The 27120-nt window shown below is 50.4% G+C and overlaps 13 protein-coding genes across 13 annotated transcripts; 6 read left to right on the forward strand and 7 right to left on the reverse strand.

The window, feature by feature from the left end:
- Window positions 1–161: 161 nt before the first annotated feature.
- P152DRAFT_516289 (uncharacterized protein) lies at window positions 162–2178 on the reverse strand. The gene is made up of 2 exons (XM_033682940.1): window positions 1875–2178; window positions 162–1821 (listed from the first exon to the last, which is right to left on the reverse strand). Exons 1-2 carry the CDS (start codon window positions 1937–1939, stop codon window positions 201–203), a joined length of 1686 nt encoding a protein of 561 aa, XP_033531492.1. The 5' UTR covers window positions 1940–2178; the 3' UTR covers window positions 162–200.
- Window positions 2179–2728: 550 nt separating this feature from the next.
- On the reverse strand, window positions 2729–4404 carry P152DRAFT_451526 (uncharacterized protein; the record flags this gene model as incomplete). Its single annotated transcript, XM_033678234.1, has 2 exons — window positions 2729–3721; window positions 3772–4404. The coding sequence occupies 2 exons, from the start codon at window positions 4402–4404 to the stop codon at window positions 2729–2731; spliced, it is 1626 nt and encodes a 541-aa protein (XP_033531493.1).
- Window positions 4405–4579: 175 nt separating this feature from the next.
- P152DRAFT_141557 (uncharacterized protein) lies at window positions 4580–5392 on the forward strand. The gene has a single exon (XM_033673856.1). It carries the CDS (start codon window positions 4756–4758, stop codon window positions 5167–5169), a length of 414 nt encoding a protein of 137 aa, XP_033531494.1. The 5' UTR covers window positions 4580–4755; the 3' UTR covers window positions 5170–5392.
- A 447-nt stretch (window positions 5393–5839) lies between these two features.
- On the reverse strand, window positions 5840–7560 carry P152DRAFT_493555 (uncharacterized protein; the record flags this gene model as incomplete). Its single annotated transcript, XM_033682203.1, has 5 exons — window positions 7015–7560; window positions 6754–6800; window positions 6696–6724; window positions 6524–6642; window positions 5840–6196 (listed from the first exon to the last, which is right to left on the reverse strand). The coding sequence occupies exons 1-5, from the start codon at window positions 7117–7119 to the stop codon at window positions 5840–5842; spliced, it is 657 nt and encodes a 218-aa protein (XP_033531495.1). The 5' UTR covers window positions 7120–7560.
- P152DRAFT_141576 (uncharacterized protein) lies at window positions 7364–10348 on the forward strand. Its single transcript, XM_033673857.1, has 2 exons — window positions 7364–9517; window positions 9565–10348. The coding sequence occupies exons 1-2, from the start codon at window positions 7511–7513 to the stop codon at window positions 10261–10263; spliced, it is 2706 nt and encodes a 901-aa protein (XP_033531496.1). The 5' UTR covers window positions 7364–7510; the 3' UTR covers window positions 10264–10348.
- A 324-nt stretch (window positions 10349–10672) lies between these two features.
- On the reverse strand, window positions 10673–11649 carry P152DRAFT_421853 (uncharacterized protein). The gene is made up of 3 exons (XM_033677177.1): window positions 11273–11649; window positions 11121–11233; window positions 10673–11058 (listed from the first exon to the last, which is right to left on the reverse strand). Exons 1-3 carry the CDS (start codon window positions 11623–11625, stop codon window positions 10727–10729), a joined length of 798 nt encoding a protein of 265 aa, XP_033531497.1. The 5' UTR covers window positions 11626–11649; the 3' UTR covers window positions 10673–10726.
- An 852-nt stretch (window positions 11650–12501) lies between these two features.
- Window positions 12502–13922, forward strand: P152DRAFT_460965 (uncharacterized protein). Its single transcript, XM_033680024.1, has 4 exons — window positions 12502–12823; window positions 12874–12985; window positions 13036–13158; window positions 13213–13922. Exons 1-4 carry the CDS (start codon window positions 12601–12603, stop codon window positions 13673–13675), a joined length of 921 nt encoding a protein of 306 aa, XP_033531498.1. The 5' UTR covers window positions 12502–12600; the 3' UTR covers window positions 13676–13922.
- On the reverse strand, window positions 13855–14682 carry P152DRAFT_508978 (uncharacterized protein; the record flags this gene model as incomplete). Its single annotated transcript, XM_033682609.1, has 3 exons — window positions 13855–14104; window positions 14154–14358; window positions 14468–14682. The coding sequence occupies 3 exons, from the start codon at window positions 14680–14682 to the stop codon at window positions 14033–14035; spliced, it is 492 nt and encodes a 163-aa protein (XP_033531499.1). The 3' UTR covers window positions 13855–14032.
- A 250-nt stretch (window positions 14683–14932) lies between these two features.
- Window positions 14933–16599, reverse strand: P152DRAFT_440862 (2-dehydropantoate 2-reductase). Its single transcript, XM_033677682.1, has 2 exons — window positions 16302–16599; window positions 14933–16253 (listed from the first exon to the last, which is right to left on the reverse strand). Exon 2 carries the CDS (start codon window positions 16250–16252, stop codon window positions 15062–15064), a length of 1191 nt encoding a protein of 396 aa, XP_033531500.1. The 5' UTR covers window position 16253; window positions 16302–16599; the 3' UTR covers window positions 14933–15061.
- Window positions 16600–16810: 211 nt separating this feature from the next.
- Window positions 16811–17621, forward strand: P152DRAFT_451533 (uncharacterized protein; the record flags this gene model as incomplete). Its single annotated transcript, XM_033678235.1, has 2 exons — window positions 16811–17450; window positions 17503–17621. The coding sequence occupies 2 exons, from the start codon at window positions 16811–16813 to the stop codon at window positions 17619–17621; spliced, it is 759 nt and encodes a 252-aa protein (XP_033531501.1).
- Window positions 17622–18893: 1272 nt separating this feature from the next.
- Window positions 18894–20612, forward strand: P152DRAFT_402410 (MFS general substrate transporter; the record flags this gene model as incomplete). Its single annotated transcript, XM_033676651.1, has 2 exons — window positions 18894–19858; window positions 20114–20612. The coding sequence occupies 2 exons, from the start codon at window positions 18894–18896 to the stop codon at window positions 20610–20612; spliced, it is 1464 nt and encodes a 487-aa protein (XP_033531502.1).
- A 110-nt stretch (window positions 20613–20722) lies between these two features.
- Window positions 20723–23614, reverse strand: P152DRAFT_141643 (oligopeptide transporter). The gene is made up of 5 exons (XM_033673858.1): window positions 23251–23614; window positions 22908–23193; window positions 22589–22850; window positions 21362–22541; window positions 20723–21311 (listed from the first exon to the last, which is right to left on the reverse strand). The coding sequence occupies exons 1-5, from the start codon at window positions 23280–23282 to the stop codon at window positions 20834–20836; spliced, it is 2238 nt and encodes a 745-aa protein (XP_033531503.1). The 5' UTR covers window positions 23283–23614; the 3' UTR covers window positions 20723–20833.
- Window positions 23615–24579: 965 nt separating this feature from the next.
- P152DRAFT_460971 (uncharacterized protein) lies at window positions 24580–25096 on the forward strand. Its single transcript, XM_033680025.1, has one exon. It carries the CDS (start codon window positions 24666–24668, stop codon window positions 25050–25052), a length of 387 nt encoding a protein of 128 aa, XP_033531504.1. The 5' UTR covers window positions 24580–24665; the 3' UTR covers window positions 25053–25096.
- Window positions 25097–27120: the final 2024 nt, after the last annotated feature.

Here is a 27120-nt window from a genome sequence, read left to right on the forward strand (position 1 = left end):
TACCTTGACTTTGCACTGAATGGACTGAATTGATCTACCCCAGGAGGCCCGACTTGATCCCTGCATGTGAAGACCGAGATAGCGCCTTGGCATCAATCAGGGGTTATCACTCATCAGGAAGCATCCGATCTGCAGGGAAAGCAATTGGAAAATGTGGCGTTGGAATTTGTCAAGGCTGACGTTGTTGTCTCCATTACACTCTACCCCAATATGTATCCTGTCGGGCCAAATTCGATCCGCTTTTGCCAGTGTTCCCACACTTTCGGATCCAAAGAATGACGTGCGTCTACCGATAAGGCTTTGAAGTGCGCTGACGAGGGAAGCAACGCGTCCACAACAGCAGCAGGCTGAAGACGACGGATGATTTTCATCGTTGTACTGCCATATGCTGAAGACGGCCACAGCCTTCCGTCGTTCTCTCCATTGTCGTCCATGGCAAAGCATAAACTGACCATTGATTTCTCAGAGGGAATCTGATCGGGAGTTGATTCTTCAATTTCCATGCATCGTTCAGCTAATGCAGCGGACATGGCACCATTCCACGGACCTTCGATTCCTGCCTGGCGAAGGCAGTTGATCGCTCTTCGCCTCCATGCCGAGTTCCGATGTTTGAGTGCAGCAAGATATAGCGGAGGGATGATCCCTAGTTGAGGCACGAACCTGATTTCCTGACGTCCACGAGTGCTACGGCTCTCAAGATTACTTGAGGCCAGCAGCTCCTCCGCAGAAGTGATGATATGCTCGAATTTCATGCTCTCCAAGGTCCATGCCTCCTCGTATAAACAGAAAAGGTTTGCGAGAAGAGCGGAGAGAGCTAGACAAAAGCTCCTTAGGATTCTCCGACTTGTGTATCGTGGGAGTGATGCTTTATCAAGTAACAAAGAGTCGAGGAGGGAATTTCCCTGCTGCAACATGTTGAGCAGGCGATTTTTATCTTGAACCAACTTTCCTGCGGAAGTACCAGCTGCATTACGAGCAGTTTCCGCAACGAAAGCATACGAAGCGTGAATGACATGTATGATATCTCCCTCGGCCAACAAATCGACATCCTGCGCTAATATGTACCGTTCGAGAGCATCTAATGGGCATACTTCCATTGATGCCAACCGAGTGCCGTTTGTGTATGAGAGTATCTGAATGTCAATGACGTGAAGTAGAAGATGGAAATCTGAAGCGATTTCAGGGTGTAACTTCATCGCATCGGGGTAGGGGTTGGTATCTGTTGACGGCGAGGATAAGAAGTGGCACTCTGTGTAAACCATCTGAAACACTGCGTTGATATGCTTCAGAGCATTCTGCCTTCGACGAAATAGCAGTTCAACGGAGCACAGTACCAGACAAGTGGTAAAAACCGATGGGAGGCGTGTAGCAAGATCCTCCACATCATTTCGTAGCAGCGACACAGCCGACCCGTAGTACTGGGAGTATATGTCTTCGAGATGAGACAGTACGTCATGCGACAGGACTTGCAGCTCTTTTGCCGCGCCATACACTATGCAGGCAGCTTTTGCGCCAGGAGAAGCGTTGGCATAACGTTCAAGTACATGCTTCCATGCTTTTTGACCAACAGGACAAAAAGCGTCATCAAACTCCAGAAGACTGTTCAATCCGATATGAGATAGTAAGGCTGGATCAAGATGGGCTTTGAACGCTGTTGAATTATTTGGGTCTTGGGATGAAGCAGCCAAAACAGCGCCAGAAGTATTGATGTTGTTATCGCCTGGCAGCATGCCCTTTGGTGAATAGCCTCCGCATTGTATCCGGGATTGAAAGCACCGAAGGCATTGTGGTTTAATTTCGTCGCATTTGACTTTGCGGGATCTACTCTAATCCATAAGTATGCAAGTCTGTAGTCATTAATAGATTAGACTCACTTGCACGTAACACAGCCACCACTTGACTGGCCTTTGGTCAGGACTCGAGTGCGCGCTTTCATCATAACCAATTCGATGTGGAGTCCTTCATGCAACCAGCTCGGACTTTAGCTCACAAGAAGTCGTTGTATAAAGCCGAGTGCGCCGCGAACATCCGGTTCGAAGCGGAGCAGGAGTAAAATTTGACGCCAAGGTCTAACACCGAGATAGCTTCAATGCCCCTTTAACCCATTAGTCGCTCAATAAAGGAGGTTTGACGCTCCGCGTTAATGATAGGATCCGTGGATTCGTTGGCTGTAGACGCGGGCTCAAGATGTGAAGTTGGTTATATGGATAATGGTGAGAAATGGAGCCTTGACGAATTGCTCGATACCATATCCATACATATCGGACATGACAGGGATGTCAGCGATTATGGTTTCTTACGATATATCTCTCACTCGGCAAGTCAGTTTGAGCAGAGAGAGGTCACAAAATTACATCTAGAGACCATAAAAGCCGATCATTTTTTATTGTACATCCACACTCCATTTGATTGCGTGCCACCTTCCTCCGAGTTGTGCTGTGGAATTCACATCCGGCGTATTCTTCATAGCACCTAAATCTGCCTCGCCATCACCAAGTGAACAACGCCAAGGACAATGCTAATTAGACGAATGGCGGTACCATTCAAAGGTTCCTCACACCTGGAGACGGTAACCATATCGATCCATATCCCATACTCAGCACACTTCCCTTCAAACTGTACCGTCCCGCTCACGCTGGCGAAAGAGGTCCTTCCCACGCCGACAAAACAAGCCCCTTCCAAAACGCCTCTTCATGAGCTTCCATATTTATGAGGTGCATAATCTGGCTCACGCCTCTTCTATAGTGACTTCGACCGTCTTTTCAATATACACGTGCATGTCTGGTGAGTTCGAATCCGATAACCTTGACAATCTTGGTGTGGTCGAGCGTGCCTGAGAAGGCTGTGTGATGCCCGAATTAGTATCACATGCCGTATGGTTCTCCGCGCCACCAGTAATGACAGTTGTCCGAGCGGGGACATTATGCGGAAGGGCATTTGCATGATGGCCGGACGAAGAAGCTCCTAGATCGGTGGATAACCCCGTCACAAAGGAAACCCTCCTAGAGTCATGACACTGTGTTGTGAACATCTGCTGGTGATTCACAGACGAAGTAGGCGGAAGGAAATCTGCATTATGACTGGACGGAGAAGCGGCGAGATCGGCGGATGACCCCGTCACAAATGAAACCCCCCTGGAGTCGGGATTGTGCGTCGTGGGTATCGCCTGGTGGTTCACGGACGAAGAACCAACATCTGATGACGACTCCCGGCCGTCGATGGAGGAGTGGGAATGATTGGAGAGGGGTATAAGAGGGACGTCAGGTGTGCGAGGAGTTGGTGGGAGGGTCGCCACTCCTGAACCCGATGACGGTTTGGATCGCGAGGCTGAATTCGTATCTCGGCGCCACGGACGGCTGTCGAATCGAACTAGGTGCCGTGTCCACCCATACAGGATCGCATCTACCCAGCCAATTGATGTAAGGCAACAGCCGGCGAATATATATAATCCAGTAGGCGCTGTGGATCCTGACATAGCAACCATGCGGACGACAGCCACAGGAATCGTGAGACCACAGTAAAAGACTGGATAAAGAGCCATGTTCCGTGCGATTCGGCTAGCGAGATCGGTGGTATGAAGGAAGTTGTTCCTATCGTTGGACACCCGGAATAGTCGGATGAGGACAATGCTATAGACGAGGATGAGGCCGAATTGGAAGATGAATACCCAGAGATAATGAAGGGTCAGTCTACTGGTGTCATATCGATCGGAAATCCAACACTAATTCCTGGTCAGCGTAGCTCTAAAGGTGACAAGCAAATGTAACATACCCAAGCCCCAGCCCGTGCAAAAAAGGAATGCTCATGAGTCACAGGCCCAATCACGGTCAGAATGATCGACACTATCCAAGTGAAGGCAATTCCAACCACAAACCACCGACCGGAAAGGGTTCTTGCCCTCCCCATCACCGGAAGGCAATACAAGGTGTGAAGGGCAATGGCCACTGAGAACCCTCCTGACGAAATATCCCCGAGCTGGATAAAGACGGCTTGGAAAACACATGTTCGACTGGGAGAGAGAACAGCGCCAATCCTAAGCCAATGCCACGAGACGGCAAAAGCGGCTCCTTGGAAAAAGTCTGCGAGCAGAAGATTCAGCACGAGGGAGGCCGACTGACTGTAACCGGCCAACGTACCGACCCTGTAAAAGTGGTGGAGCATTCCCTTGCACATGTAGGCAATGAGAAGGAAAGTGGCCACAAGTGACAGGGTTCCAAAGACTGAGAGAGCAATAACCCCACGTGCGATAATGTTGTCCTGGCTTAAGAACAGTGTTTGATCGGCCATCGACACATTGGACACGATGCCAGCAACGGCCGGTAATGCGGCAATCCCATAGTCAAGGTTGAACGCGGATTCAATATCGGGGTGAAATTCCGGCGGTATCATGGCTCTAGTGTTCATGAGGTCGTCTGGGTCTCGTAGACAGCCACGATCGAATGTTTTAGAAGGTTTGACGTGAGAGGTTGTTTGCGAAGTTGGTAGGGATCAGACAAGCGTGATGAGGAGGATAAACGATAAGCATGAGTATATGGTGCCGGTAAACTAGGCGCAAGTATACGATGTACGAAAACGAAATGTGAGCAGAGGATGTAGGTAAACGAATCGTCAGTGTAGGGTAGGTAAACGAATCGTGAGTGTAGGATGTAGGTAAACAAAGGGTAAGAGTGAATTTCGACGTCGCGTGTGATCTATATCAATTACAGTCCCCGCTATCATCGCGATTCCAAATGAGGATTCCATGGAAAAGCGATTATGCCCAAGGGCGCCTTCACACGAAATCCTCCACTTTGTCTAAGGAGGTCAAGCTTCTTCACCAGGCTGATCGAGGAATCAGTGACTCAGAAGGATCAGAATGCGAATGTGAAGGATATTCAGGTCGTCAAGGAGAATGAATTCGACATGGTGAATCGCCAAGGTAACAAGAGAGCTAAAGCTGTGCAACCAAGTGAATGGTTAATCTTCAATCTAGTAGAATTTTCAGCACATGGCTCAGGACAATCGCATGTAAAACGCCGAGAACACATGAAGGCCAACAAAGGATTAAGAATGATGAACTTCATGGAACAAGATAATCAAAGCATGAGAAGAACGAGGGCCACTCGGCTGTCAGAGCGACAAGGTGCAGTCCATTTGCCCATGGACGTTCATGTTTTGGCATTGGATTAAGGCTAGCTTGCGCCACCGTCGACGTGGTCTGGAACTTGCATATGTTTACTAGGTGGAAAAGAATATTGGTCTGGGATGGAACGTGGGGAATTTGGTGTTTGAATCGCGTGGTTGAGGAGCAGGGCTTCTGAATCGTCATGTCCAGTATCCGAGCCAGCATCACCATTTTTCTGGGGGTAACAGATGGCACATGTTCAATATTTCCCGGACGGAAAATGCCAATCAGCACCAATGGCTGGGGACATGAGAGCTGATGACCAAACCAAAATGGCATTGTTCCTGAACGAAGATGTTTGCCTTCGGTAAAGGGGACAGAAGGATAGTGACAGATGGATATGCCTCAGGGATGCATTGTGTGCTGGAAGTTACTCCGTACATACGGAACTTTGTCAGATCCGGGCATTTAGATATTAGCATCTGGATGTCAACATCTAGATGAGGTCTGGCTAGCATTTGGAAGCGTCGGGAGTCGGTTCGGATGGAAGCGAACCGTCAAACGTGGTGCGAATCTGATGAGAAAGTCAGAAAACATTGTGGACAAGATCTGGAAGCAGAGCAGGATGTCACCAAATCTTCCCTTTCCCCGCAAGCGCGTCGCGCCGGCACGCCACTGGACTTAACCCTGGCAGCCTGACTCCGGTACTGTGGAGATTTGGACGGGGCGACGGGCTCATCCGCTTCTCTGGAGACTAACATCCCGAGTCAGCTTGTACATGCAGACGGCTGCGGACGAAATATTTCCGTTTTCTGTACCATCGATTTTTAGTACTGCGCCATCGAACTTTGGTGAAATGTTAAGTGTACGGGAGCGAATCCAAGCAGCTGTCAAACCTCCCGAGGAAAAGTGGAATCGCTGCATCTGAGGGAGGAATGCGGAGCATAGATTCATCGAGCCGGGACAGATACTTAGCATGTCGGGCAGCCCATCATCCCTTCGAATACTCTGGTATTCATCGATTAAGTCTGGCAAAGAAGGATTTCCCTGACTCGTAATCCATAGAGCTGGAAAAAGCGGCCAGACAACCCCCTGAAATCATGATTCCTCCGATCTAATAGATTGCACCAGACTCGTGGGGTGTCTATCGTAAAGTGAAGCCGGGCTGACTGCTGGACTCGGTGACATACAGAGTACAGAATGCATCCTTTCAACGGTAATAGCTTGGCTCAACAACTACGCGGGGTCCGCGAAGAACACATGTCCACATTGATATCGTATACATCGTAAATCATGGCTAGAGGCTAGAGTACCCTGTACCAGGGAGATGGAAGGACATATTCACCCGTCGATACACCACCCACAATGAACAGCTTCGCCCAGAAAGCGAGGATGTTATCTACCAGTAGTAAAACATACACAAGTGGGTAGATCGGGACTTCGGTGGATAAGGAGCTGGCCATACCTCACCCTCGATGTTATGTAACCTCCAAGGAGGCCAATGAATAGCAGCATCCAATGTAAATCAACATCGGGGGCTGGAAAATATTGCATAATAGTATTGTGTGGAAGAGAATTGATCATAGCTAACAAGAACTTTCATCTTTTCTGCGCCATACGCTTGTAACATTTTAGCTCAGCGCACATACGAGGTTACGAGATTAGTACAGAACAAAGGCTTGATTCGCATTTGACCCTGAGAGAGTCCAAATTGAAGACCAATCCCCCGCAAAGGGGAAAGCATAATGGTAGGCAAGATTTGTTGAAGGGTGCAAATGGAAGGGAAATCAAAGGTACCAAGGCACAAGGTAATCTGACGGTAATTATATGATGACCACTGGTCCTACTCCTCCCCCACCCCCTCGCCCTGTCATCGTTAAATGATGTGTCTGCGATCCTTATCTTCTCACCTTATCGCCTTGTCGCCTGAGGACTGAGGCAGAGACAGGCTGGCAGACCCAGGCTGGGTGGCTGGCAGACCGCAGGCCGCAGGGGCCAGGCCGCCAGGGCATCATGATAGCGCACGGACATCAGCTTCTCCACTGAACGAGGAGTTCCTACAGTTCGACCAGCTGCATCGATCGTCATCAAAACATCAAACCTCACCTTGACTTCCTCCCTCCATTTTTCTGTTTCATTTGGCTTGACTTGGTTCTCACGCTAAGGAGGCCCTCCTGTCTTCGGGCGTCTAAGTTAGCCTTTGTGACTCCCTCTTCTTTATAGATTGGTCGAACTTCTCTTATGGATGAATGATCTCCCACCACTTCCCCGCTCTGCCGTATATAACCTCCCAAACCGAAAGACTTCGAACAGTCCAAGCATTCCGTTCTTTTGATGGTTTATGGAATACCAGATGATATGGGTTATAGTACCCTTGATGATGATCCTTGAATCGGTGTCTCCCCTATGAGCATCATGACTCCTTTACGACTTCTTTTGACCCTCTGTGGCCTGATCATATCGATCGTCCTTCTGATCAACGTTCGTCTCCCCTCCCGGTTCGAGTCCGATACGTCTCCTTTCGGCGATTCAGGTTGGCAACCAGGGTATGGCGGACCTAACCGCTCAGGAAGCTTGCGCTCGCTCTTCTCCTTCCACACCCCACTCTTTGCGCCTTCGGCGATCATCAGCCTCACAAACGACAATTCGACCTTTTTCTTGGCCAGACCTGCGGCGTTTGGACCTCTATTGCCCTCAACGGGTTTGAATGGACAGTTATGGATTGCTCCTGGGTTTACGGACGACAGTCCATTACGGAGAAAAAGTCGGGACGGCAGCACCCTACCTAACGGAGAACTTGGATGTACGGATATTCCGGGGTGGAGTGAAAAGCTTGGAAGGGTCTCCGACTCCGAAGACTGGCAGAACGAAAGGAGTTCTGGCGATCGACAAATGGAAGGATTATCCAAAGGAACGACCAACTCCAAGAGTCAGCTCACGGAGGGGGAAACCGTGGATCCGACAATCAGCCCTTCAAACGTGAAGCCTACAGTAGGCGGAGCCCATCGGAATAGGGTTGGCCCCAGGAGAGATGTTCGATTTTTGCAAGAGTCAGGAGAGATATTCGGAAAAGTGGTCCTCATTTCCAGGGGTGGATGCAGCTTCTTTGACAAGACAATGTGGGCTCAACGTCGAGGAGCTGTTGCGCTCATGGTTGGCGACCATGTTCCTGGAGGACCACTCGTGACCATGTACGCCAACGGCGATACCTCGAATGTGTCCATACCGGCCATATTCACGAGCTATACGACTGCTCATCTGCTCTCAACTTTGACTCCGGTAGTGATGCCGATGGATGGTATACTTCCAAGCCACGATGGAGTCGACGCTCGCTGGGCACCGTCTAACCGTGCCTCTGATGTCCCAGAGCAAGATGGAAGTCATCCTACATCTCGGTCAGGAGTTTCTGCATATCCACCGAATTCCCAATTGCGAGGTCGCCAATCTCCATCCCTCACCCAGTGGCTCTATGGGTTGTTCATTCGTAGAGCACCCCTTCCAGGCCGGACACGGTCGGGCTTATCAGCGAAATCGATGGAGGAATCCAACATTCCAACTGATTTCGGTGATTCGAACCGGCTGTCCACTAGTCGGTTGGAGGAAACAAGCAATGGACGCTCTGGCATAAAACCGAGAGTTGGTAAATCGCCTGGATCATCGTCAGTGACATTGGACCAAGATTCAAACGGGTTCATGGATGGGGTTCGTAATTGGCGTAACCTTCACCCGTTTCCTGATGCCGTGGAGTCAGAAGAACCGGGAAATCGAAATGGATTCAATGACGATCTCCGTCAAAAAGAGCCTTCCAACATTGTTCAGGGGAAGTCGATCCGACCAAGCGAATGCGTCATTACTCCTGAAAGTGGAGAATACAAAGGGGTCTCTTGTGTGACCAACGGTGCTGCACTTAGAAGTGCCGTCCCAACCACGAACAAAGGGCATTCGTTTACTTCATGGTTGGGTATACACGTTTCAGGGTCCGGCCCAAACGATTTGCCGTCCTCCCCCAACGACGACATTCCCCCCACGCAATTTTCTCGTCAATACATCCATCCTCACAAAGATTCGAAAACGAACCAATCACAACAAAACCTTCAGCTAGGAGTCTGGGTCACTTTAACCCCGACTTCTATCTCATCATCCCCCTTTCTTGACACTCTGTTAGTTCTAGTGGTATCTCCATTAATCACTCTCACAGTTGTCTATGGATTACTTGTACTGCGTAATCGTATTCGCCGGAGGCATTGGCGGGCACCTAAGAAGATCGTTGAACAACTACCAGTTCGTGTATACCGCGAACATCAACCATCTCAATCCAGAGAATACGCGCCTCCTGTGCAAACACCTTCCCCTCTTGAACCGTCAACTTCACAAGTCGACGAACGCACACCGCTTCTATCAAGGTTTCATCAGGTAAGTCCATACCCTCGCTCCACCGCCATAACTAATAAGAGTAACAGAATCCGGACATATTCGGATTTGGCGCAATGGATCCGGGACCATCCTCATCGGCACCCGATGAACAGTACTTGTATCCAGCTTGGCGGCCTTCTTCGGGAGTTCGCGATGGAGCAGCGGGGCCGAGCCTTCGAGGCAAAGGCCCAGCGCAAGCGCAAGCGCAAGCCGGACCGCAAGCCGGACCGCAAGCCCGACCTCAAACCCGACCGCAAGCCCGACCACGAGGCCGGCAGCTACACGCTGATCCATCCAAGCGGGTCAGCTGGAGCGAAACACCTGGTCGAGCGCTTGATTGGCTTAAGGGGCAGCAAGCCGACCAAGACGCAGAAGCAGCGAGAAACCCCTGGATCCCGAGCAAGCGAACGCCTGTCTGGTCATTCCAAGCTAGACAATCAGTCCAATTCCAACCTCTCCACTCCAGACGACCAGTCTGGAAACGCGTCCTCCGTCGAATAGTCCCGTGGGCACATTGGCCTAGTGATGCTAGCGACGTGAGCGACTTTAGCCAGGAGACGTTCTACCCCGAGTCCATTCCGGAATGGCTTCAGAATTATGAGGAGCCAGATGACTTTAATTCCCGTTTTCCTATTCCTCATTATCCACAGAAAACCTGCCCGGTTTGTTGCGAGGACTACGTTGAAGGCATCTGTCTGGTCATGACTCTTCCATGTGGCCATGAGTTCCATAAGGATTGCGTGTAAGTCTTTCCTATCATCCTTACGAGGACCGTACTGACTAACTGATAGGACGGAATGGCTCGTTTCGAGGCGTGGAGTCTGCCCCATTTGTCGGGATGACGTAGCCGAAGGCGTTCGTCATAGTACCGACCAACAGGATGGTTCTGAAGCTTGATCATCGGCCACGGGTTCGATGAGTGCACGGAAGCTTTTCCTGTCATGCTGCAAGGATTCAATAAGGACGAATGTTATGGAACGGAATACCTCCATTCGAGGCATGGAATACCCTGGTGGTCGGGAAGTCGTTGAAGGCACTTATGGGAGTGCTCTTCTGGCTTCAAAGGACACCTTTCGAAGATTGATCGGGTTCACGATTGCATGGATTTGTACGAATATGATGATAGCGATGAACATTAATAGTCCATTGACTCCCCTATACCATATTGGTCTTTCCTTGTGATGTGCCTGTCGCCATAATTGGGTAGAGCTATATCGGCCTTAGATTGCTCTTTATTCTCGAAATGTCCTCTGGTTGAAGCCCGAGCATCTTCTCGCAATAGCCCTCTGCAGAACCCCATCGGTTCTCCACCAATTCTACGAACGCAAACATGGTCTGCGGATGTACCGATCCAATCGCTAGGGTCCCCGGGCGTTCAACGGACACACCCGTGCCGCTTTTGGAGAGCATTGCTAGAAGACGAGTCCGGGCGGGCTCGATTCCGATTCGCGTCACCGTGTAGTCTGCTGCAATATTAGTCGGTGGGACCGCTGCTAGCATCTGTAGAAGTGCAGCAAGGACGCCAGTTCGGTCTTTTCCAGCTACGACAAAGTCAATAATCGCTCAAAATAAGTCTCCAAAGAAAGTCGCGAGGTTGTCTAACCAGAGCAATGGAACAGTAACCCGTCTTCTGGGCGATCTCTCACGTGTTCCATCACTGCCCGAAAACTGGGAGTGTGGACCTCCAATATGCCTTCATACAGTTTCAGAAATCCTCTCGTCATCCCATCGTAGACGTGGCTGTCTTCGTTAGACACGCCGGATACGTTTCTCTCCCCGAATAGCGTCGGATCCACCGTCATCATCGGCGCCGTACTTGGTAGCCAAACATTTTCCACGCCGTCGATATGTGGATCCGGAAATTTGGCGCGGTCCTCCACACCGCGCAGGTCAAAGATTCGTTTGATGTTATGCCGTTCAAGGTCAGCAGCCTGAAGTATATTCGGATCTAGGAGACCCGTCCGGTACAGTAGCCTCGGTCTAAGATGTTGACCACACAGTGAAGCTACATCACGAGGATTCAACGCCCCGGGGAGGTTGAGAAAAGGGGCCGAATTGAGGGCCGATTCCAGTTCCTCCCCGATGATTGGTTCCATCAGAGGAGTCATGGAAAGAGAGAGCAATGCTGGGTCGAGCGGAAGAGAATCTAGAGTCGGTGGAGCCATCTTGAATATGGAAAGGATAGACTGAGTTTCGTGGTTTCTTCCTGAACTGGGCCCCTATGGTTCTTCAAGGCAATCGAAATGCTGCTGCCTGGTGACTTGGATCAAATCCAACCATGGTGTTCGAGCAAGCGAGTCAGCAGGGAATAGGGATTGATAGGGGGACAAAGGAGCGATGAAGAACACATTAACAGTGGAGGTTCTGGACGTAGCAAGTTTATTTCTATGACTTGCTCAAATGGTATCGACGACAGTTGGCCAAGCCAGTTACAGGCACAATCGGCTTCATATATTGGATTTCTCTCATTCTACATCATGGCTGGAGTCGGTCAACTTCGGTTATTGGGCGTTTCTGACGCCAACTGATCCCGCATGAGTGGTCTCCGAAGAATCTCACGAGAGCCATGTGGAGAACTAGGATAAGGGCATATATGAGAAATCAACAATAGAACATCCCAGTTGACTCTCGGGATAATAATGTTTGACGGTTCGGAGGCAGTGGGTGGGAACTCTGACACCGGAAAGAACCAAGACGGCACTCAACGGGAGGCCCAAACGCCGTTGGTCATCGATTCAGACCATCATGCCGCATAGTCGGCGTGCTTGATGGTCATAAATGATAAATGCCATAGACGCAGATGAGGAAATTGTAGTGTCATCGCCCAGATAGAATAGGAGGCGGATGAGCGAACTGAACTACACGCTAGCATAGTAAGGCACTAAGGTACCAACCAAGTCTTCATCTGTGGCGCCTGTGGCGCAGCATGGGCTTGGCTGGATGAACTTCATCAGATTCATCGAATGCTCCAATTCAAATGTTAAGGAGCACTTAGTTGCGGGTACCTTCAATTATGAGACGACAAAGGCCCTTCTACCTTTAGTCCATTACTTGACCCTAGTGACTCCTTGCGAACGCTTGAAATGCCGCCTTCAATACCTGTTTCCACCGCATCGCGGTTCTCCCGCCGACCATTCCGTTCAACTTCCATTCGATATTTCAGCCATGGACCGAGTCTACGAGCAATGGCGCAAATGGCGCAGCTGGACGTAAAGATGCCGGCGGATAAATCACCAACGGTCCAAAGAAAGTCGGCAATGCGAGCAGGCCATGGCTTGGAGAACAAAGATTTTGGGTTGATCTCAGGTATGGCTCCTTCTCGTCACTTCACTGCTCACACTGACAGTGGGATCAAGGGACCTTTATTCCACCTACAGGCCATAACCGACCGGTTTGGTCTCGCGAACTGAAAGTTTGGGCCAAAATGCAATGGCTTCGAACCTGGAGCAGTGTGGAGGGCTGGGGCCGGTAGGTGTCGAACGGGTGTTCCTCAACGAACTCGATGCTGACAACCGAAGGCTCAAATTCATGACATGGTTTGGGGCTGCTAAGCATCTGAAACCCAAATTGGACAGTCGTAAACGAAAACTCAAAGTGATCGCTCGAGATCTTCATCATTTCATGCATGTTGCATTTGCAGAGTAAGACAAATCACCATCCATCGCACCTCCCACGGTGATACTGACAGGGCATAGGGGGAATAAGCCTGCGATTGAGAAATATACAACCGAAGCTCTTCGATTATCTCTCAACACGCGCCTGGGCAATCGCAAGCCGACCGAGATCCTCCACTGGAATTCCGACTACAAGCGCCTCCAAGTTATATCCGACAAGGTGGCCGAGATACCGCATTTCATCAAAACTGGGAATAAAACCCGGGATGTCAATTTGGTCCGTCAGGTCATTGTTCGAATCGAATCACGTCAGAAACTATATCGCGGGACGCCTGGGCCGTCCAGCAAACGGTACGTCGACACGACAAGTCCGATATGGGAGAAGCCTCGAGTCCGAGATCAGAACGAATATGTGGTCATCCAACAGATGGTCCTACATGGGAAAATCCATCCATGGAGATTATGGGGAATGGTGGAGGAGTCAAATCCGGATGGGACGAATACATTCACGCCCAAGAAGGGGGCACAGCTGAGGAGAAGATAGGTCGCCTCCGATCCAGTATTGAGGGAGGCAAGCGAGATATCCATACGGGGCGGTTCGCTTTTGGAATTGCAATACATCGCGGGGGTGTAACACGGGTTTTCCTAGGGACATGTGACGATCTAGACGTCAAACACGGCGGCTCTAAACTTGGCACGGCCAATTCAGCTGTAAGGCGATTTGTACAATAGAATATCAGTCTCATTTTCGCTATTGCGCATGTACTGTCGTCCCGAGATGTGTGTGTGTATTGAAGCTATAGAATACATGTTCCAACGCGTGCAAATGCTTGGTACGATTTCACGACGTGCTCATTTTCATTCTCCTCCATGTGACCAACCTAGCGGTCCATAAGGACGATTAATACGGGCTTGCGGCCTGTTGGCAAGCCTTGAGTTGGTCGAGATACCATCCGCAAACCGTCAAGTCACCCTGGAGATGTCAGCATGTCGAACAGATCCAGCCGACTGGAGGGACATACCTTATTCTGATCCATGCAAGACCGGAAGCTCTTCGCATCATTCTCACAGGATCCAGCGGCCCCCCATGATTGTTCTTGCTGGGTTGCGTTGGTGTTGTAGGGATCGGCTGGGGAAGTCTGCGCCGCCTCGGGTGCCGCTTGGGAGGAACCGCCACCGAAAAACCCGCCAACTGCGTGACCGATTGAGGATCCAACGGCAACACCACTAATAATCAGGGTAGGTCAGTATCGCTCAAATGAATGCCTTGCCATTCCCGTCTCAGGTGGGTGTCGATGGGCGGACTGCCGTGGGGAGGGATGGTGCAAAGACGTACGCTGCGGTCGAGGCCATCTGACCGAAGAGACCAGGACCGGCGGATTGAGCTGGTGGTGCAGCTTGCTGTTGAACAGCAGTCGGAGCCTTAGCAGCCGGAGGATGAGCCACAGTGGAAGCAGATCGCTGTTGGGGGCGCTGCGGAGGAGCAGCCGGTCGTGCTGGAGCAGCAGTCGGGCGCCGAGGAGGGGCGGAACCACGAGATTGACGAGGCATGTTGAATAGGAAGGGTGAGGTTGATGGAACGGATGGAGTTATGAGGAAAGAGATCTGAGTTGAAGATAACAGCAGAGGTTCGATGGCAAATGGACTCTGGAATTATTCGGATTGAAGTTCTGCCGATGAAGTTCTGAAGCCCAAAGAACCCGAAATCGCGGAATTAGCCGTCGGCATCGGCTTAAGTCCTGGTGGCGGACCAGCACAGAATAGCTACGAGTCCACGAAAGGATCCACGATCAAGTATTACAGCACTGTTGCACTGTCATAGTACCGTATGAGCTAGTTACAAGTAATTAATTTATGTCATGATCCCAATTCTACGGAAAATCCTCTTCGCATCGAGCCAGTACAGCCCATACAGACCCTCTTGAACATCTCAGCCTACCAAGGGGATCCCTTGATTGATCTCTTGGAGGATCATATTCTGTTTCGCCTCCACAAGAGCCTTGACGAAATACTGGATGACACATTGGATCCCCAGTTCCTCACCTCTTTTGACAAGATACCCGTTAATATAGGGAGTCTCCGGATTTCTGCCTGCCCTGACATCGACCAACATCGAGCTCATGTTCTCTTTCGTCCGATCGGCAACTGCCACAACCATAGTCTCCAATCGTTCGGCGGAAAACCGTGAGGCAATGTCGGGAATACCTTGAAGTTCCGGTAAAGCACGAATGACCACGCACGCTTCAGCGATCAAGAGCCGCATTGCCCGAGTGACATCAAAGTTATGCTTCAAAGCACCGTTCCGACAGTCCAATAAGGCCGTCATCGGGTTGATTACCGAGTTAACGACGAGTTTCTCGAGTTGGATTTGCAGGAGCTCGGTGGGACTTGAAGCGACCGCTGCGAGTACCGGGGCCCGAAGAAAGGTTCGAATGAGATATTTGGCAGTCGGTGGGTATGACCGATCGCCGTCATCGCGCTTGACCAGGCCGAGCACCGTAGTTCCGTAACCGGCATGCGTAACAGTCCAATCGCCTTCAGCGCGAACGCCATGGGACGTGATTCCGAGGACGAAATGAGGTCGAGATTCAGGGTCAGGGAACACGCGTTCCTTCACTTCTTCAACAATGCCCATACCGTTTTGAAGAAACAGAATGGTAGATTCTCTTCTCAAACGATGCTTGACCGACATCAAAGCGGAAAAGGTGCTGTTCGCCTTGACCGTCAGCACCAGGTTGTCGATCCATTCGGAGTCGCTCTCTTCATCTTGGTGCGCAACCACCTGTCCGTGGCTTACCACAGGCGGTACCGCCAGCTCAATATCGAAACCACGCCGTGATTCGGTGGTACCTCGCGTGGTTACGTTGATGGCTTCTCCTTGCGCCTTCCAACTTTCGATTAAACCACGTCGATGTAGGAGCAAGGAGATCGGGGGAGGAGAGGGTAGACCGCGGAGTGTATGCGCAACCAGTTTGCCTATGGATCCAATTCCAAGTATATGAATGCGCTTATTTGTGACCTCCTCCTCGCCATATTGCTGTGCTATGCGTGCATGCTCCTCTATATGCTCCTCTTCCGGTGATGTGTCCGGCTCGTTCCTGGACGCAAAGGATCGAGACATTCTGCGTCGATTAGTCTTGTATGTAAGACTTCGAGGATATAGACAGTACCGGTATGGGAAAGGCCACGCTGCCCTCTCATAGACAGAGGCCGCGTATCTCTGGCCCAATATTTGCCTTGGTCTTTGACAAGTGTGACCACGAACCAGGTTGGCCAACAGCCACCATGGCGGCGGACAACCACGAGCGTGGAGCGGCAGGTTGACTGATGGTTCAAGATACTTTGGAAATCATGGATGACGCAACGGAATTCAGCTTCATAAAGACCCCACGTTGAATGGAGCCAATAACAGTAGTGAAAAGATTGAAGGACGGAGGAACAACTGTAATAATATCAATCAGGATACCGACATGACCGGGAATCTCCCTCAGCCCTCCCAGCTTAAGTTCTAATAATTAGCAGGAGACGACTCTCTGGACCCCGGCAACGGAATTCGCCGTCTCGCCTTTCATTCTTCATTCTTCATCTTTCTTCTTCACATCCGTATAAAAACACCTCACATCAAATCAATACTAGACTTCTGTTCTAGAATATCCGGTTCAATCGGAGTACCTTCAAAATGGCAGAAGCTCCTGATTTAGAGGATCTTATTGCAACCCTCTCCGGCAATATTGATGACCTTGAAGGTGGTTTGCTTCCCATCCTCAAGTCATCGGTATCCAAGTCATCGAGCAAACTTCCGCTCCTGGACAAAGCTAAACTTTATGTCCTCATCTGTTATACAATCGAGTCTATCATCTTTTCCTCCTTGCGTCTCTCCAACGTCAATGCCAAGGATCACCCAGTATTCCATGAGCTTGCAAGGGTACGACAGTATTTCGAGAAGATCAAGGATGCCGAAGCTGGGCCTACAAAAAAGAGGGAAAACATGAGCTTGGATAAGGCGGCGGCCGGTAGAATTGTTCGTCATGCTCTTTCCGGGAATGATCGTTTAGATCAGGAGAGGAAGATGGTGGCTCAGGAAATGGGGGCCGCAAAGGCGAAGCTAGCTGAACTAGAGGCGAAGATGGCCAACAGTGAAGCTTCCGGATCCGAAGATTCTACAGGAGGCCATCACAACCTGCCCTCTGATCAGAATCTTAGCCGGAAGAGAAAGAAAGCCAGCGACATGTGGGATGATTCTCAATCCGCCCACAACAGGGACAGCAATACGGATTCTGCAGCGACGTTTGAGAAGGGCACTTCATCCAAGAGCGCGAGTAAGTTCTCTCGGTATCTAAAACTGCAGTCAATATTCTTACATGTCAGCAGAACGTTCAAAGTCCGGGAAAGTGCCTCGTAGCGCTCATGCAACCTTTGAAGCCCTCCTGAAAGGGCCGGCCAAAGATGCCGATCCTTCCAAGAAATCAAAAAAGGGCAAGAAATCTTGAAAACTATGTCCAATCGCTCCGAATTCGCCTCATTAGGATCTAGCCGGTATGTTGAACTCAATCCATACTAGGGTGGTGTGTGATATTAACTCCGTATACAGTGAAATGTCGATGCCGGCGTTGTTCCCTTTTCAATTCCAGTGCCCTGCTTGCAGGGAATGGAAATGAAGACATCAATGAACTCACTCCGAGTCTCGGTTGAGGGGATCGACTCTCTGGCGCCAGCTTCTCGCGGTCTAGCCAACCCATTTCGCGCATCGCTGTGGTGTGGACTTTGTCGACGGGGTCAGATCTTCGTGAACCTCATTCACGTGGAGTGCCCGTCAACTCCACACCCATCTATCACGATACATGGAATGTGAAGGTTGGAACTGTGCAAGAACGTCATCAATAAGGTCGCGTTCTTGCGTCTATGAGATAAGACCTTATGGATTCCTATCAAGGTATCCACTGCCTTCTCATTCGTGTGTGACATGAAAGGGAAACTGCTGATGGCTGTTCAGAAAGCAGAGAATTTTTCCTCAGGAGTTGGCTTTCGGGGGAGCAAATTAAACTACATGTGCTGTTCCTCGCAGCCGATTTTGCATCCCGGTCTTTCCTGAATGCTACGTGATCGATGTGCTGCTGTTCCCAGTCCAACTGAAGAGTCAGACCTTGCCATAACTGACTCGACCATTTCTCACAACCACTCCGTGGGAATGATCTTCATGGTCGAAAACATTGCTCGTCACTGTCGAACCCAAACTAAACTCATACGGACTGTCCCAATCTAGTACTTCGCCTAACAACGGAAACATCCAACATAGCCCACAAGGAAAGAGTGCCCGAACTTTCCCGATGACACCAGACGACGTTGCCAGCCGTTCTTTCCAGAATACTGCGATGCAGCATGCGAGAACCTTTCTTAAATCCCGTATGCATTGTTGTCACGTCTTAGAATTGCCTTCGCTAGTGTCTCAAAGGGCATATTATTATTTTCTTTCGTTATCCGCAACTCCAATCGTTATTCATTAAGTGATAGTCTCTTAGCAGCTCATGAAACCAGGTCGGACATTTCCCATCATGTCTAGTGTAGAGAGCTTCGCCACAGCCGTCACCACGGCTGCGGATAGCCAGATGCGACAAGAATCACGCTGTCAGGTCGATGAAAGTGCAGCTTCCAGCCAACTGGATACCATCATACGCAATAGAAGTGCCAGTTGTTCGGAATTCAAGATTTCCAGCAACGATAGAGTAGGTCCATTCTACAAAGCCAGCAGCCCATGCGTTCTCATGGCTACGAAACAGTTAGAAATTCGAGTGACTGACATAGTCGTACAGATTTTTTGGAACGGAGATGACGACAAAGACCATCCTCTGAATTGGAAACCTTCGCACAAATGGCGCGCCGTCATCGTCGTTTCTAGTGCCGTCTTCTCCACCTCAATTGCATCAGCAATGGTGACGCCGAATGTACCAGCCATTGCAGAAACGCTGAGCATCGACTCAAAAGAGAGAATGCAATTGATTTACTCGGTTTTCGCACTCTCATATGCCGTTGGACCGTTGATATTCTGCCCCATTTCCGAGCAGCTTGGAAGATATTGGACAATCACCACCGCAATGGTACTCTTCTCCCTCGGAAATCTGGTCTGTGGGCTTTCCAGATCTGCTACGCTGTTGATAGCGGCTCGCTTCTTCAGTGGAATGGGCGGAAACGGAGGACAATCTGTCGCCATAGCCGTGCTCAGCGATACCTTCTCCTCCGACGACCGCATGAAAGCCATATCGGTGTATAGCACCTTCTCAATTAGCGGGATGGTGATCGGTCCGATATTAGGTGCCATTTGCAGCGAAAAGTTTCATTGGAGAACGCTGTTCCATGGCACGTCCGTTCTGAATGGAATTGCCCTCGTCATCGTCGCGACCTTCCTTCCCGAGACCTACCCTCCAACATTGCTTCGAAGAGAGGCCACAAAGATCTCCAAAATCAGAGGCGGACGTCCACCACGCACCCAATACGACGTCGAGGATTCCGAAGATTTAAGGCGAACGATGTGGCACTGTGCTCGCCGTTCGGTCAAGTTTCTCGTGACCCAGCCGATCCTCCAATTCATAGCGGTATACTACGGACTCGGGTTCGGAGTATCTTTCATCATCTTCTCGGTCTTTCCATCGATCTGGACCGAGGCATACGGTCAAACGCCCATCAAAGGATCTCTCAATTTCATATGGCTAGGAGTTGGTTGCCTAATCCCGTCCATTCTAGCACCTTGGATGGAAAATGGTGCCAAAAAGTTATGGGATTATGTCAAAGAGAAGAGAAGCCGGTCGGTCACGTCAGAGCCGAAGTTCGCGGCCGAAACAGACCAGAGTCAGGTAACCCAATATATCGAAACTCTCGATTCCAACGGTGGTGTGCAAGGACAACTAGGGCAGCTCACCCCCAACTGTCACCACTCACATTGCTGTGAGCAGCCACACTCCCACCATGCCAATTCAATCTTCACCAGGGGTGCATCGATTGTGAGCGCGATCGAGTCCGAACTAGCTTTGAGCAGGATCGAGTCCGAAAGACGCCATATATTAAAACCTGAGAAGGTCTTCGGTTACATGTTTCCAGCCGCCGTCTTCCTTCCATTAGGGCTCTTCTTGTTTGGGTATTCGGTTCAAAACAAGTGGCACCCTGCCTATGTCAACATTGGTGCAGCATTTGTCGGATTCGCAAGTACCATCATCAGTTTTGCAATTTTCAAATATCTCGGCGATGCGTACCCACTGTATGAGGCCAGTGCTATCGCAGCAGTTCAAGTCAGTCGAGCAGTCACGTCGTGTACGTTCCCGGTCTTCTCCCGAAAACTATTCGCGATGATGGGATACGACGGCGGAACAGGTTTACTGGCCAGCATTGCTCTCGTACTTGGTCTTGTAGGAACTTCGGTCCTCGTCGTATTTGGCAAGCGGCTACGTCAGAAGACATGGCGCATTCCCTTACCATGGACAAAGGGTTGATTCCGAGGGCATATTTGAGTTCTCAACGACTATCGTTCCTAGAGCTACTTATTGGCAGACCGATCGGAATTGTACTATTAAATTTTCACGGCAGCAACAAACAAAGTGACAATTTCTTGAATTAGACCGTTCATTATCAGTCGTTGCCATACCACATAACAAGACTGAAATCTGAAATGACGGATATTGATAAATAATGCAAGCATTGCAATCGGATGCAATCAGCACGCATCTCCAGGGCACGCAATGTTCGTCCCATACACATCTCCACTAATGCCGGCGATCTGGAAAATGGCGTTGATGACACCACCAATTCCTTCTCCAGCAATCAAACCTGCCGCAATCGCGTATGCATAGATGTCAAATGAGTGGGGGAATTTCTTCGCCCAGAAATAAGCAGGCACCGAACCCATAATCATCGCCCAGCCATAGGTAGACTGCGGCAGGACGAATGCGAGGGCAACGCACATCATGTTTGGATGATAGGTCCGCACCCATTCGAGGCGCCCAGTCCAAACATAGTGGCGGATGAGGACCATAATCACTCCGACAATGGAGAAAACAATGGCGAAGATTCCGGACGAGGCTGGAATGGGGAATGTTGGGTCGGTGACAGCAACAGCAGTTGCACGCCAGGCTGCAACGGACGGGTAAGAGAAGGGGCAATCCTCGATTTCAGCATCAAGGATACATGGGTAACTGGTTGAAGAGTTAGCGCTGGTGCTGGGAGTAGAGAGAGGGTCACTTACGCTTTAGCAAAGAGCATGAACATGGCGGGAGCAAGGAAAACGGCAACGATCGTGCCAATACCTTGAGCAAGCCATTGCTGGTTCGGGGGGGTGCGGAGCAAAAACCCCACACGGAAATCGGCCACCAGATCGGTCGATTGGTTAGCAGCCAGGTTGGCCACCGTACCGCCCAGAAGGTTGAGTCGCTGAGCCTTGGTAATATCCCAGTTCTCGCCCTTCGTAGCTCCTCCAAGGACAATCTGAGAAGCCTTGGACGCGGCGGTGAGAGGGGTAACGTCGGTGACACCGGTGCACTGAATGGCGAGGAAGGAAAAGAAGAATGCCAGGAAGACGGAAAGGAGGGATTCGCCGACCGGCATGTCAAACTGTACGCCCATGACAACGCAAATGCAGATGATGGTAATTAGGAGACCCGGGAGGTACATCCACATCTTAACTCTTTCGCTCGGGTCCGCAGGGTCGAGGACGGCGTCTTCCGGTTTCTGGTCGCCTTTTCCACGCAGAGAGGTGATCTCGCGGCCAGACTTCTTGGATAATTCATAGATTCCCTTCTGGACACCCCGATAGATGGCCTTGCCTCCGATGACGAAGATGCGCCATTGCATCGCTAACTCGGCAAAGGACACGGCAATCATGCAGAGGACACCGGGCCACAACATCCAATAACGCGGGCTAGGATTGTCCTTCGTAGAGAACTTTGCGCTCAGGGACGCGTAGGAGATATATCCCTCCCATTTCGGATCTTCCGACGCGGGGGTGCCAAACGCGTAGCCAGTACGGACCAGGACGGGTCCAATAAGACCCCAGGCAATGACACTGCCAGCATAGAAGGAGATTGCAACGTTCAATCCCACAAGCATACCAGCACCGATGAAAGCAGGGGTGAACTCAATCACCCAGAACCAGTTCTCAGCGGCAATGGCACCGTTGTTGTAGTTGCCCCAGATAAAGAACCAAGTGAAGATGTGCCAGTCCCACAGGATACCAACGGCATATTGCGAGACCACTCGAAGTATTAAAGCAGCAGAAAAAGACCAGCTGAGGGCTACCATCTTGAGCTTGGCAGCGGCCTCTCCCGTGGCAGCCAGGTGCATGCTGCGAATGGTCATGGCCGTTGCAGAAGCCGTTGGGAAAATGAGTCGGAGCTCGCGAGCCACATAAATGATAAAGAATTTACGTACTGCAAAACATTAGTTACATTCGAAACCAACACTTCGTGGCACTTACGAGGGGTTGCAAAGAAGAATCCGAAGTAACCACCCACGGCGGTGAATCCAACAATGCGCCAGAAGTCCGCCTGGGGGGTTTCCAGCAGGTTGAGCTGATACAACGCGGGGAGAGCAGACACGAAGGCATTGGACATGCCTCCAGATGCGGTGGCTGCGGTCTGAACGATGTTGTTCTCACGCGGTCCGAATGATCCTCCGAGGAAAGGAATATTGCCAAACGTCTTGGAAAGGAACTTGAGGACTGCGAAACCAGCAATGGCCTAATGTGCAACAGTGAGTTAACTTCCATTGGCCCAGCATAGACGAGCGAAACTTACGCCGAACAAATTCGCAGTGAACGTCCATCCAGTCTTGAGACCTAGGTAGACGTTGCTCGCATTGACCAGAGCACCACAAATGCAGCCCACGAAGATGGCACGGAAGGTCACAATCCAGTCGCGCTCGTCTGGAAGATCGTCGAAGGGGCGGAATGGGTCGTCGATGAAGTTGAAACCTTCCGGCTCCTTCTCATCGGCGCCCACTCCGTCATTGCGGAACTCCGTGGTGTCCAGCTCATAGCCCTGCTTGGAATCGATTTTCTCGTCATATTCAGTCGCGCCCACTCTAATACTTTGTCAGCTATGGTGGTCTCAGGAGTAGATATGCCATTGCACCACTTACGGGGCCGCCTGGGGCGTTTCCCTTTCACTCATGCTGGAGAGTATGCCACCCTATCACGGTATGCTGATATGGGTAGCTAGAATCTCAAAACATAGGCTGAACGACGCGTCCAAAGGTCTCAGTGAGAAACGGACGATGCTCCTAAAGACGTGGTTCTCGGAGAGAAAGTCGCGATTGCGAGCGCGGGGGAGGATAAGAATAATATAGCCAAGACGTAGAGGGATATGGTTTGATTATCCTGGTTGCATCCCAGATCGTTTCCAAGCTTCGCGCCCAAAGCAATGGAACCTGAGAGGCTGGACTCTGGAGTGACTGGACGTGCCGCGGTTTCGCATCAGGTATGGACCCCGACGATCATCGGCCCTCCTAGGCCTGGGACGGCTTCAACCTGATATCCTTTATCAGGACCCTGGAGCCCTGGAACGAAGGTTGAATGCCCCTACACAGTAGTGGGTCCAGCCCACCCTGCAACGATGCAAGGAACAAGGAAGGGATATGCTGGCAAGCCTGGCATACATTACTTGATATTCATTTTGCCCGTCTAGTTCCAACCCAACCGCTGGTTCAATGGAGGAGGTGCTTCAAATCACCTGCAAGTCGGCCACCTCCTCCTGCCAATCCTGGAAAGGATTCGAGCAATGGGTGGTAAGCGAAAGTACGAAGGTTGGTGATATGGATCGACTATCCAGGGCTAGATCGCACATTTTCAGCCAGGAGTCCAGACGTGGGGCGGAAGAAACCGCTACTGAACGACTCTATGGTGTCTTTTGCTTAGACAAGCGATGAAGCGAAGGAAGTTAGCCTACAATGATGTTTGGACCTACTAATTTGGCGCAAGTCTGGTGAGTCGTAGGTAATTCCACTTTACGTCCAGAACTTAACCGGAGGACCTATAAGACCTAAGTGGTAGGAGGAATGGCAGACGGGTGGTGACCATGATCTTGATCATCGATGTATTGAGCCATTGAATGCCACCCCAGCCCCCAGGTAACCATTCTTGCCGCGACACATCACACACGGTTGAGGACTGGGGTGGCAATACTGTAAATCGGTAATGATATTGGAAGCGGAAATGGGGGAGCACCGAGAAAGGGAGAATTCGATTTTGTAACCTTCGGAACGCCTGCGCTAGGATGTTAAGCGGCAGTAGTGCATCCTGTGCATTAGTACCATAATCAAGCTAATCCCCCAAGGAGGGAACAAGCTTTTGATAGTGGCGTAATTATGTTCCAGCCGTTGCGGTGGTGCTGAGCGCCGGAACCTCTAGCCCCAAAGGCTCCAACAAGGTTACGATGCTAAATCGTGGGACCTGTCATCTGTGACAATGGGTAAGAGCGGAATTGGTAACTTGCAATTTTGCGTACCTAATACAAACATACCGTGTTAATGGAGGCGGAGGTCCCCGAAGAAATCTCATGCTCTCCCCCTCTACCGCTTGCCTAGCTTTATCAGTTCAGAATTCAGATTCAGCTTGGGTCTTTGACCCGTTACATTCTCGGTTGCTCAGAGACATTGCTATATGTGTGGCAAACGGTTTTCCCATAATACGGCAAGGTTCCGCACTGAAAGACCCCCCAAGCAAAAGATTGACGTTGTGCTTCACCAACCAGACTGCGCTGCTCACATCAATTCTGTGGTCTGTCGTCGATAGAAGCCGTTGTGGCGTAACGGGTCGAGCAATAAGCTCCAAGCCTCAAAATGCTGTCCTGGTCAGTGTGCCATGGTGCAGGTGGGGGGCTGGGAGTTGCGACTTCATCGCTATTCCAATTTCCGACCACCCATCAGTCATACATAGACCATAACTTTGTTCTCTTCCCGTACGTAACAAGTAACAACAGGATATCCGTATATGCGAGCGACATCCTCACATAATCATTCCGCTCCAAGGACGAAGTTAGAAGAGAAGGTGCCATAAAATTAATAATTGGTCGACTACTCGATATTCACCCAGTCTCACGCACTGACGCACACGGGACATCTGTAATGGCCCGTTCTCCTGCAGGGTTTGTACTGTCTATTATGATCCTTCGAGAATCCAGACATGTAATTGGATGCTTGGGGCATGCTCGGCAATCATGAGGTTACATACGGAATACAGACTGGCAGTTCGGGAGCAGGGTTGGTACAGTAACCGTGTACGGTGTACATACCCGACTACGAACCCTGCTGGTTAGCCCAAGCCATCCACATGTCAAATTGTCAATCTCCAACGGAGGCTTGCCTTTTCTGGAAGGTCGATGGTTTCCCCACCAATGTGGGATTATCTCCGAGGGCGATCTGCGTGTGGCTGCACGCCACACATTCTTTGCTGTGGCCTATGAGAGCCGGCCGGGGTGGCCAAATTATGCTAAACGCCTAAATCACCACCTGCTTCTCGATCTACTAATAACCGAGTGATAGTAACTGTCTCATTTGGGCAGGTATCCACTTGCCGCTTGCTCGCAGAAACCATGGCCAACCGTCCCCTGCTCGTCGGCTCCTTATAACGAGGATAATATGTAATAACGATTTGTTGGTGGGATATATTTAGGACCTTACGTACGGAGTAGTACTCGGATACTGATCCGCCCTAGCCGAGCAACGGAGCAGGCCGGTTCCTCCAGTGTTTGAGAAGGGCAGTTGAAATGAGGGATTCAGTGAGGGTGGTGACCGGTTGGACAAAGACGGCAGGCCGAAAGCGAATCCACCTACGGAGTAATCAAGCAATAATATTACGATCTGACTGCCGGCAGCTGCTTCCCTCGCAAGTTGCAAATCCTTGGAGCCTTCATCCATCTCTCAGTCGTGGCACAATGGATGGCCAATTCGCACCGATAGGAACCAGTACGATACTGACGGGATTCTAGAAGGGATTTACGGTGTTCTAGAAGGAATTGGCGCATCAAAAGGGCGGTCCACGTTTAGATATGTGTAGGACCTAGGAACCTGGTTGGATGAGAAGATTGATCTTCGATACTCGGAACTCGGACGCTGATCCATTTATCCTATTGTCCCATTGTACCGGAGAATTGGGTGATCCTCCTTGCTCGGATATGCTGGTACTGTACGCCCTATGGTGAATAATGTCTAGTTTTCGAGCAACAGAGCGATTTATCTCCCCTTGGATCTCGATTCCCGAAAACCAAAGACACGGTTAACATCTTATTCCATGTGCAAAGCCGCATGTTCAGGCGTCGGCAGCCGGAATATGTGATTCCTTGAAGTGAACAACAGGAACCTTTGGAACAAGCCGGTTCAATGAGATCATGTATTGAGACCCGTAAACTCGAGAGAGATAAAACATTGCTTGAGCTGCATTTTTCGGTCACAGTATAGCCTTTCGTATGCCCCCACTTCTCAAAGGAGTTGTACAAGCGATTCTGACTTAACAATGGGAACATAAATCTAGAGGAAAAACATGATGCTGACGAATAAGATCTTGGATCCAGGAAAATATGCTGGTTCAACAGGATATACCGCCCTCTAAACCGCCATCGGAATGTCCGTAGGTACTCATAATCAACTCTTCTGAGTTGAGCAAGCACTAGGAGCATGATATATCTCCAGTACTCTGCGCTTCAAGATGAAGATGACCTTGAACGGTTTCCCTTTGTCAGAGGAAATGTGAAACTGTCATCATACCTTAGAACGGCCGTTGTGAGAGCGGAGTTGACATGGAGAATCAGAATGTATTTCTGCCTTAGAGCCTTGATGCCTCGAAACTTTACGCTTCCACGTCTGTGCTTCGAAGTATCAAGATCCAAGGATCCATTATTGCCTACTGGACATCTAGATCTGGTGATGCTTGATCGCAAGTCTACTCGGATCTTTTGATCAGGAACACGTCAATTCCAACCTTCCTCAAGTCCTAGCCTTCCCAGCGGTGCAACA

This window comes from Eremomyces bilateralis (assembly GCF_010015585.1).
Source record: "Eremomyces bilateralis CBS 781.70 unplaced genomic scaffold P152scaffold_21, whole genome shotgun sequence".
Lineage (NCBI taxonomy): Eukaryota > Fungi > Ascomycota > Dothideomycetes > Eremomycetales > Eremomycetaceae > Eremomyces > Eremomyces bilateralis.